Here is a 10816-nt window from a genome sequence, read left to right as displayed (position 1 = left end):
CAGTTGGACTAATTTTGTGACAATAAATAGTTTTTCGGGTTTGTTTTGTTGTTGTTGTATTTTGGTATTTGGGGTTTTTTTATGCAACATATACAATGTTGAAGAAGGAACTGTGTGTTTCTCAGTTTCTGTTACCTCCACTCAATGATTTATAAGTTTCAGTTCCTGGCCTTGTGCATCAGCAGAAGCTGGGAGATTTCATACCAGAGAAGTAGGTGACTGAGATAATCACCCAGCCACATTCACTCGGCCTCTAGAACACAGTAGAGAGTCTCTTCTTGGGGGTTCCCCTGGGCAGGGGTACAGGGAGGTACTCATGCTGAGGTTGGGCAGCACATGAGGGAGATGAAGATGATGATGTCATCCTGAGGGAAAAAGAAGAGGTCAGATGGGGACGGGGCAACTGTGCTAATGTAAAGTCTCAGGTGCAGCCTGAGTGTCCTGTCTACATCACCAGCTGCCATCCTTCCACCCTCTCTAGCATCTCCTCCACTCTCCTCAGGACACTGTCTGGACATATCACCCTGGGATTCCATCTAGAGTCTGCATGTGTCCCTGGGGAAAGAAATCAAGGAGTGGGAGGGTAGGTGGTATGACAGAAGGGGTGCACAGATGGACAGATTTTCATCAATGAGGTTATCTGCTGGGTCAGAACCCACAGAGCTTGAACTGTGGATTATTTGAGGGAAGTTTCTGGAACTGGATGGTTCAGACAGAAATAGGAAGGGTTGAGCCTGTTGTCTGCCAACACTGTCATGGGAAAACACAGCTGGGTATAAAATCAGAGTCTGAATGCTGAGAACACTGTCAGGAACTGGAGTCTGAAGAGTCACAGAGCCTAACTGGGAGACCAAGTTTACTCAGGATGAGGACTGGGTAAATGTGTGATGGCAGATCAGCTGTGAAAGGTGCCTTGTGTGATTTGTATTGGTCTTTGTGCAAGTGCATGTGTGTGCAATTAATGTGTGCTCATGTAAGTGGAAGCCATAGGACACCTCAGGCATTGCTAATCAGGAAACCATCCACCTCTGTTTTTTAATTTTTTGTAGGTTTTTGTTTGTTTGTTTGATTGATTTTGGGGTTTTTTGTTTGTTTTATTTAGTTTTTAGATAAGAGGTCGATACATAGCACTTGCTGGCCTGGAATTGAACATATAGACCAGGATAGCCTCAAACTCACAGAGATCCACTAGCCTCTCCTTCTGCCTCCTAAATGCTAGAATTAAAGACATGCACCATCATGCCTAGCCTACCTTTGGTTTTAAGAGCTTAAATTACATTTACTTATTTATTCTGTGGGGGCAGGACACACACATGCTACATCCTGTGCAGCAGCCGGTTCTCAAACTGCTATCTGACACACCCCTGGTCACGTGTGTGCAGAAGACCCATGTGTGCACACCACAGCCCAGGCTGCTCTTCCACAGAAAGTGGCCCTCCCCTGTGATAGCATCATGGCTGCAGGGCCCAGTCACTGCTGTTGGGGGAATGGAGTTGGCACTGCAGGAGACTGATTACAGCATCCTGGACAGAAATCATCCCACAGCGGGTCCTCACGGGAATTCAACTGAGGACTTGAAACTAGAACAGTGTCCATGACTTGGACTAAGGGTCCAGCAGGTGGCAGCAGTGAGGCTGAGCACAGGGGCAGCTGGGATCTTACAGAACCCACCTGGGCCTGTTGTGTAAGGTCCAACACCTGACACATGGCAGCCTCATCAGGTCCAGCCCTTCCTCCAGAGACATAGCAATCCAGTGACCTTTTTACAGACCCCAGACAGTAAGGCAAGGACAAAGGAAGCCTGGAGGTGAGTGGGCAAGACCAGGAGAGCCCCCTGTAAGACCTCCCTGAGGATAAAGACAAGGTTCATCTGGCAGAGTGCTTACCTGCACAGAACCCTGGGCTCTATCTCCAGGAGGAGATAAAGGGGCACAAAGCGACACACACGTCCCTCAGTATATGGGAGGGCAGAGAGGAGGATCTGTAGGAGTTCAAGTTTATGCTTGCCTACACAGGAAGTTCAAGGCCCAGCCTGAGATATATGAGAATCCATTCAATAACAGGAGTGTGTGTGGTGGTTTCTGATGGGTACAATAGACCCATTCCCTCTCCTTACTAACCATTTGAAACAAACTTATCCCAAAGATTCTGTGCATCTGTGTCTCCATTGGCAGCCCGGATGGATGTAGAAGTGTGACCATGTGCTGCTGGGAGTGAGGTCATGAGTGTTTGTGCCTGGCTCAGGTCAAGGGATCTGAGGACCATGGAAACAGTGGGGACTGTGAGGACGGCAGAGACAGCAGATGTGACAGAGGTGGCTGCACAGCTCCTGCAGGGAAGCATGGAGAAGGCCTTCAGTGCAGGAATCTAAGGAAATGGGAAGTCGCCTCTGCACATGTCACTCAGGGAGAATGATGCCACTTCCTCTGCTACAATCTTGTCCTCCACAGAACTGATGGAACCTTGTCTGAGGAAGGGGAGGATGACCCTCCTACAGAACCAGCCCTGAGGTCACCATAACCTCTACCCTACCCCTCACATCTCCACCCCAGTCACGAGGCAATGTGTCCACTGTCAGAGATGTCCCAGGCAACATGTCATGAGTGACACATTGCTGCTGTGAGTCTTCTTTGCCCACTACATCCAAAGAAGGTTCTAGAACAGCCACAGCTTGAAAGAGTCACTCAAATGCTTTGTGGGAACAGACTCATGGAAACCCAGCAGCTGATCCCTGACCGTTGAGGGGAGTGCAGAGGCTGCATGGAGCAGGCAGGCTGAAGTCTGTGTGGAGTGGAGGACTACAAGTACTTGATGGGATGAAGTCCAGTCAACTATGCATGTGACAGTCATGTGACATGTGCCAGGGATTCTCTGATCCTTGGCATCCTCTTCTGAGGTGTATGAAGGTTGGTGGGATGTAGAAAGGCTCCTTCAGAAACTGGAGTAGTTTGGAGTCACTGTCTAGGGGAGGGCGACGACCACCCAGGAAGCCCAGGGTGGTTACAGACTCTGCAGCAGAGAGCAGGCCAGGGCGGTAGTGTCCACTGGGCCTTGGTTCTGCCGGGTGCTGTGAAGAGTTCCTGAAGGACAAGAAGAGGACAAAGAGCAGATGGTGGTGGGGACACCGAGCCAGGGCTGGGACTGAATGTGTTTCCTCATCACCTCCATCCTCGCTGTGTCTGAAGTGAGCAGAAACTGACCACTTGTGTGCCTGAGGTTATTAGAGAGACAGACAGACAGACTGACAGACTGACAGACAACCAGTATGGTGGGAGGAGACACAGGGAGAAACAAAGGAGGAGGAGGGCAGGAGTGGAGGAAATCTGGAGGTGAGGAAACAGTGATTACAGGCCACATGGGAAATGGACAAGACTGGATAAGACAGGAGGTCAAGATGTAAGAAAGGAGAGCCCAGCATGGTGAGGTCAGTTCCATATCTTCCTTTCAAAAGCGAGGCCTGGCTCAAGGGCATGGCCATCCTGTCAGTGACCACAGGGCGGATCTTCTGCAGCGTGGAAAGGAAGAAGCCAGAATGATAAATGAAGTTGCTGGTCACAAGGAGGTGGAGGTGGGGAGGTCCTGCCCACTGTGTCCTCCACAGGAGAAGGCCCTGGGTTCGTGTGTCATTTTACCCTGATTCTTTCTGACTCCTGAGCACCCCAGTGTCACTCACAGGTCCTCCTCTCCTGCCTGATGGCTCTGCTGGTCTCATTTCCTGGAAGGAATCAGGCCATGACTTGGATCCTGCTTCTGCTGCTGTCAGCTGCATGTTTGCAAGTTGGTGAGTTTGGGGACCTTGTTAGCAGGGAGTCTGCCTTAACCACAGGAGGGGCCATTGGGGCTGGGAAGAGCGGGCTGTCATGTGGACAGGTGTCTGCTAGAGGAGCCAGTCAGTGCTCTGTGCCCCAAGAGAGAGCTCATCCTCAGCGTGGGTCCATTCCAACCCTTCCTTGTCTGTCCTGTCCCATATAGGACAGTGGAACATAAGGACAGTCCTGCTCTGTGTCCCACACACACCTGTAGGTGAAGAGTCGGAAATTCTGTATTATCCTTTCTATCCCCTGTAGAGGGGTCAGATTCTCCCCATTCTTCACAGGAAACTCTGCAGGATCCAAAAGAGTAAATAGCTTTGGAATCAACCAACCAGCCCGCCTCTCTGGTGTCCAGGGCAGCTCCATCGAGATCCCCTTCTCCTTCTCCTTCCCCTGGGGGTTGGCAGAGGATTCACAGATGAGGATTCTCTGGAGATGGAAGAACTTCCATGGGGAATTTATCTACAACTCTACCCCACTTTTCATACATGAGCATTTCAAGAATCGGCTCATCCTGAACTGGACACAGCCTCAGACATCTGGAGTCCTCAGAATCCTGGACTTGAAGAAGAAGGACCAGACAGTGTACTTCTGCCGAGTTCATATGAACACAAGAGAAGGCATGAAGATTATTCAGTCGATTCCTGGGACTCAACTGACCATCACCCATGGTGAGCCACCCTGGCTCTGGCTTTGATGTCTCAGGCTTCCTTGTCGCCTAGATGTCACCTCAGGCTACATGCCTCTGAGATTTCTTTCATATTCCTTTTCCTTGGTTCTGCCAAGGCCTTTGCTAACAGGATTTTTACCTTGTAGTCGTGACAAGCCTTTGCTGTCTCCTCTGACCTTGTCTGTCACTCTCTGCTAAGACACAACCCCCCCCTCTCTAGACCTCAGCATAGGTCCTCCCTCCTAGTTCACCCTCTTTCTGAACCAAACTAACACTGCAGTCAGTCCTGGCCAATTCCACTTTCCACATGACCTGGAGGTAGACTGACCTCTCCAGGATGTAGCTGACTCACTTGGTCCTGTGGCAGGGCTCCAATGAGTCCCTGTATGGAGCATCTCCACACAGCTCCAACCTAGGCCCAGAACAAACACTAGGTGCTCATTGGATGTTCTTGGTGTCCTACCATCCAACCGTACACTGCCATCTAGCACCACAGTCTCCCATTTACCCTCCTAGCTCCCCAGCACACATCCCTCTACTCTCCATACTCACTCCCTTGTCTCCTCTCCATTTCCAACCCCCGTCTCCTTTCTTGCCTTCTTTCCCTCACCTCTCCCACACAAACTCCAAGGGTCTTGGGAAATAATGTCCCTATTTCATGATGTGGTTGCTCTGTCTTCTGACCCTTGCCTCTCCTCTGCAGCAGAAGTAACTGGGAACACAGAGTAGAACACTGTGTGACTGTTAACCTTCACATGGCCCTACAGAAGCTGGGAGACTCTGTGTATTTCCTTGTAGGTTATAACCTTGTTCTGTGGCTCTTTGTTTATATTTTGGTGTTTTAGTTTTTATAAGACGGGGTCTCACCATTTAGTCTTGATTGTTCTGGCACTCACAGAAATCTGCCTGCCTCTACCTCCCAAGTGTTGAGCCAGCAGTGGCTCTTGACTGGATTGAGCCACCCTGTGAGAGGACGCCCACAGCACAGTTCTCTGCACAGTCTCTATGACCACCCTGTTGACCGGATGTAATGTCAACCAGCAGCTGCCAGGGGTCAGGGAAGGGAGAGAATGGAGCTGTTTCTTGGGTCTAGAGTAGTGATTCTCAACCTTCCTAATGCACAGACCCATTAATATAGTTCCTCATGATGTAGTGAACCCCCATCACAAAATTATTTTCATAGCTCTGATTTTGCTGCTGTTATGAATCGTATTGTGATTATTGATATGCAGGATGTTCTTATATTCACCACTGTGGGGTAGCGAGCCACAGGTTGTGAACTGTTGGTCTAGTGTTTCCAAATAAGTAAAGGTGGAAATTCACCTTAGTGATGTTTGTAAAGCAAATGAATATACTCTTCCCTATACTGAGCTGTACACTTATGGCTAAAATTACATATTTTCTGTTGTATATCTTTATTTATTTTCTGTGTGTGAACATGTGGATCTGTTAATTCAGGTGTGTGTGTGTGTGTGTGTGTGTGTGTGTGTGTGTGTGTGTGTGTGTGTCTATGTGAATGTTCACATTTCTTCCTGGGCATGTGGACCCTATTGGACATATTCATTGTCATCCCCTTATTTTTGAGACAGGGTCTCTCACTAGCTTCAAGTTTGCCAAGTAGACTAGGCTGGCTGGCCAGTGACCCCCAGTGACATACCTGTCTCCACTTCCTCAGTACTGGGATTACAGCTCACTCAACTTTGTTTGGTGTGAAACTTTATATATAGACGAGGCTGGCTTTGAACTCACAAAGATCTCCTGCCTCTGCCCCTAGGGCTAAGATTAAAGGCCATGACAAGTTCATCCAGCTCTCTACATGACTACTAGGCATGAAACTCGGGTTCTAAGGCAACAAGCAGCCAACACTCTGTGGACTGGGTCATATCTGCATGTTACATACATCTATGACAAAAACAACTGTATTTCCATGGCCTAAATATCTGTGACCAGATGACCATCTGAGGATACACCTCCAGGACAAGTGGAGAGTGTGCATTTGAGCTTGCTCTCCTGGAGTCTCAGTCTTCAGCATGTGTTCCTCTCTCTGTGAACTTCTAACAGCTGTTCCCCATCCCACAGAGGAGACAAGATGTGACACTCACCCCATCCCTCCCTCATCCAGGGGGATCTGCTCACTCCTCATCTCTCCTCAGCTATCAGGACCACCATGCAGAGCCCTGCTGTGGGATGTTCTGTATGGCAAATGTGTTGCTGATTAGTCAATAAATAAAACACTGATTGGCCATTGGCTAGGCAGGAAGTGTAGGCGGGACAAGGAGGAGAATAAAGCTGGGAAGTGGAAGGCTGAGTCAGAGAGACACTGCCAGCTGCCATTATGAGAAAGAGCATGTGAAGATGCTGGTAAGCCACGAGCCATGTAGCAAGGTATAGATTTATGGAAATGGATTAATTTAAGCTGTAAGAACAGTTAGCAAGAAGCCTGCCACGGCCATACAGTTTGTAACCAATATAAGTCTCTGTGTTTACTTGGTTGGGTCTGATGGCTGTGGGACTGGCAGGTGAGAGAGATTTATCCTGACTGTGGGCCAGGCAGGAAAACTCTAGCTACAAATGGTGTCCAACGTGGTGGCAAGAGTTTCCACCTAAAACCTGAGAAAAGATTCTAAAACGGAGCTAAAAACAGCTTCCTAATTGTCTCTCTCAAATGAGCGGCAGCTGCCTGTTTGAGCTACTGGTAGGTTCCTTATGGCGGGAATGAGGCCTCTGCAAGTGGCACATTGAGCTGCGTGGTGGATTTAGTCTTTGCAGGTACAAAACAAAAAAAAGAGGTTTCTGGACTACATGCTGCTTGGATAAAAGCATAGATCCATGATAGCTCCCAGAGCTGGCGGTAAACGTAGCCATGTTGGGAAGCTTAGGTGGGCGGAGCCAGCAGCCACAGCTGCTGCAGTTTAAAGCAATAGATTCACAATAAGACAGATTCAGATGTAATAGTTTACAATGTGTGTAAAAGATACGTAGGCTTGAGACAAAAAAGGTGATATATACAGTTATATAAACAAATACATAGTTTTAAAAAATAAAGTCTTTAAAGAGACAGTAAAATTAATATAAAAAATAAGCCATGTAAAGATGAATATTACACAGAGAATCTGGATTGTGTTGTCTTTGGGATTTTTTTTTTTTTTTTTTTTTGGTTTTTTGAGACAGGGTTTCTCTGTGTAGCTTTGCGCCTTTCCTGGAACTCGCTTTGGAGACCAGGCTGGCCTCGAACTCACAGAGATCCGCCTGGCTCTGCCTCCCGAGTGCTGGGATTAAAGGCGTGCGCCACCACCGCCCGGCTGTCTTTGGGATTTTTAACTGCAGAAAAACATTTGATTGTAAAAGCTGTTGAGTTATGCCAATACGTATATTTTAAAGATACCTTGACTTCAAAATTTGGATATAAGGTTATGTTGCTTTGGAAAAGAGTCTCTGCTTTTGTTCCCACAGAAAGCCAGAGGCTATGGATTTGTTCCAGATTAAGATACATCAGGTTTGACCAGCCAAGACCCCCTGAAAGGTCTCCGATGACACCAAGGCCCAGATCATCCAACATCGAGAATGGTTTGAAGGCAACTGGCTCAGACGATACACCCTCGTGGCCTATTCCATAATCCTAAAATTTTCTTTGTGTCCCCATAAGATACATCGCCCCCCTCCAGCACGAAGTAGTAAGAGAAGATACACCCAAGTTCCCAAATTATATGTAATTTTACTTTGTTAAGGTTAAAACCTTCCTTTTTAAAAAAAAAAAAAAAAAGGGGGGGGAAGTGCTGTGGGATGTTCTGTATGGCAAATTTGTTGCTGATTAGTCAATAAATAAAACACTGATTGGCCATTGGCTAGGCAGGAAGTGTAGGTGGGACAAGGAGGAGAATAAAGCTGGGAAGTGGAAGGCTGAGTCAGAGAGACACTGCCAGCCGCCACGATGAGAAACAGCATGTGAAGATGCCGGTAAGCCACGACCCATGTGGCAAGGTATAGATTAATGGAAATGGATTAATTTAAGCTGTCAGAACAGTTAGCAAGCCTGCCACAGCCATACAGTTTGTAACCAATATAAGTCTCTGTGTTTACTTGGTTGGGTCTGATGGCTGTGGGACTGGCAGGTGAGAGAGATTTATCCTGACTGTGGGTCAGGCAGGAAAACTCTAGCTACAGAGCCCCTCCATGATCAACTCTGCAGTCACCACAGCTGGTCTGGAGGACACAGAGGACCAGAGGAATCCTTCACTTGTGAACCTGGGAGCCACAGTCGGGGTGGTGGTGGCCACGGCTGTGCTCATAACCCCGTCTGTGTACTGATGGTCTTCCTCTGGTGGAAGCAAAGGTAAGTGGTCCTGGACAGGCCCTCACCTGAGCTTACCCTTTGAGTTTTCTCATCTGTGGGAGATGGAGAAGGACGAGCTTGTGCAGCACAGAGTCCAGAGAACACAGGGAGAGAAAGGAGGCAGAACTCACCCAGGACTGAATCTGCACCTCCTTGCTTAGAATCCCAGCTGGAAACTGGAGGAACTACTGCAGATGAACACAGAGTCTGTGCTAAGGGATTCAAGGGGTCCTGTGGGTGGCTCTGGGGTAACTGCTCATTTGAATAGAGCTATTTGAGTTGAGGATATGGTATTAAAACAGAAATTAAGACCATGGTGAGTAATAAACCCACAAATGAAAAGACTATGTCTAGGAAAAGCCGCACTAAAGGAGGTGAAAGCTCTGTACCCTAAAAACAGAACAGTGCTGAGAAGTTACAGAGCAATCAGAAGATAGACCAGTGGGTAAAGTGCTCACCCCAGGAACACAAGGACATGGGTTCCATCCCCAGGACCCACTTCAATGCTGGCAGACAGTAGGAGAGCAGAGAGAGTAGGATCCCTGACGCTGACTGTGCTGCCAGCCTTGCCCAATCAGTGAGGAGCCAATGACAGACCTGTCTCAGAAACATAGGTGAAAGCTCCTTCAGGACAGTGCCCAAGGACACTGCCTGTGTGCAAGGCTTTCCTGAGGGAATCACCTCTCTAGATCCCTTGCATGCCTGTCATAACAAATTTCTCCAAGCATCCCCTCTACCATCCATACATGTGTGCACACATGCCAATGTACATACTGATGAAAAATAAATTTAAAAAGGAGGGAAATACTTAAATATGTAAGGATATTAGCATAAGGGAAAATTTTATACATTCAGTCCTTACAATGCAAAACACTCTAAAAATTCAATGCAATTGGAATTCAAATCCCAATTTAATTTTGTAAAAATAAATGACTTGTCTTCTAAAATTAACAAGATTCTAAGAAACAACATGGGGACACAGTGGGGGACACCCTAACCCCAGTGTTGGGAATTACAGAGAGTAGAATCAAGAGTTCAAGGTCATCTGCAGATATATAGAAAGTTGCAGGTCAACCTGGGCTCACTGAGACCTTGTCCTCACACAACACAGGAGCCAGTGTGGACTGTGTTCAGAGCAGATTTAAAGCCATGGTGACTAGAAGACTGCAGGACAGGAGCAGAGATGAGCAGAGAGTGGAATGTAATAGAGAGCAGAACTAATGTTTGAAGATGTGGCCCCTGGTCTTCAGAAGGGCTCAGCCCTCCAATAGGTAAGAGGAGCATCTGAGAGCTGGAGAGCAGCAGCCTGAGAGGCAGCAGAAGTCTGACTGGGATTCGAACCCTGAGACTGAATCTGCAGGGTGGCAGCAGCCTGCACTCACAGGGAAAGCTAGAGAGCCAGTTTCCAGGGAGACAAAAGGGAGGCGCGGAGAGTGCAGAGCAGGGAAAGCAGGGAGGAGACATGGGTTCAAGGCAGGGGAAGGAAGCAGAGGGAGAAGGACATGGACAAGGCTAAGGACCAGGAGAGCTGTCCTCTGATTGGCTGTGCTGTGCAGAAGGACAGCTGAGGACTGTCCTCAGGTCCTGGTGACTCTCAGAGCTGTCCCTGGATGGCTGCTGCAGAGCTGTTTGCTGCCCTGGGCTCCTAATGTTGTCTGAACACAGAGAAGAGCTGAGAGGCAGATGGAGGATCAGCATGGCTGCCACACTGACACTGTTTCTTCTCCTACAGGCCAGCAGACTAAAGGTGAACCCCAGCCAGGGGAGAGCCTGTCATCCCAAGATACAGGTGAGGGGCTGTGTGGGGAAGTTTGTTATGAGAGGCATGCAAGGGAGCAGAGAGATGATTCAGTCAGAAAAGCCTTGCACATAGGGAGGAGGACCTGAGCTTGAACTTAGAACCCACATTATAAGCCTGTGGGGTGGCAGGAATTGTAATCTCCTTGCTGAACAAGTAAGACCCTTTCAGCAACATGAGGCTGGCTGTCCAGATACTCCAGC

The 10816-nt window shown here is 48.2% G+C and overlaps 1 protein-coding gene across 1 annotated transcript; it reads left to right on the top strand.

Moving 5' to 3' along the window:
- The first annotated feature begins 3693 nt into the window (after positions 1-3693).
- On the top strand, positions 3694-8790 carry LOC128120680 (paired immunoglobulin-like type 2 receptor beta-2). The gene is made up of 4 exons (XM_052754832.1): positions 3694-3781; positions 4097-4483; positions 6636-6689; positions 8672-8790. The coding sequence occupies exons 1-4, from the start codon at positions 3694-3696 to the stop codon at positions 8788-8790; spliced, it is 648 nt and encodes a 215-aa protein (XP_052610792.1).
- Positions 8791-10816: the final 2026 nt, after the last annotated feature.

Source organism: Peromyscus californicus, unplaced genomic scaffold (genome assembly GCF_007827085.1).
Source record: "Peromyscus californicus insignis strain IS unplaced genomic scaffold, ASM782708v3 Scaffold_2__1_contigs__length_46816999, whole genome shotgun sequence".
Classification (NCBI taxonomy): domain Eukaryota; kingdom Metazoa; phylum Chordata; class Mammalia; order Rodentia; family Cricetidae; genus Peromyscus; species Peromyscus californicus.
This window is presented reverse-complemented; position numbering and strand designations above follow the sequence as displayed.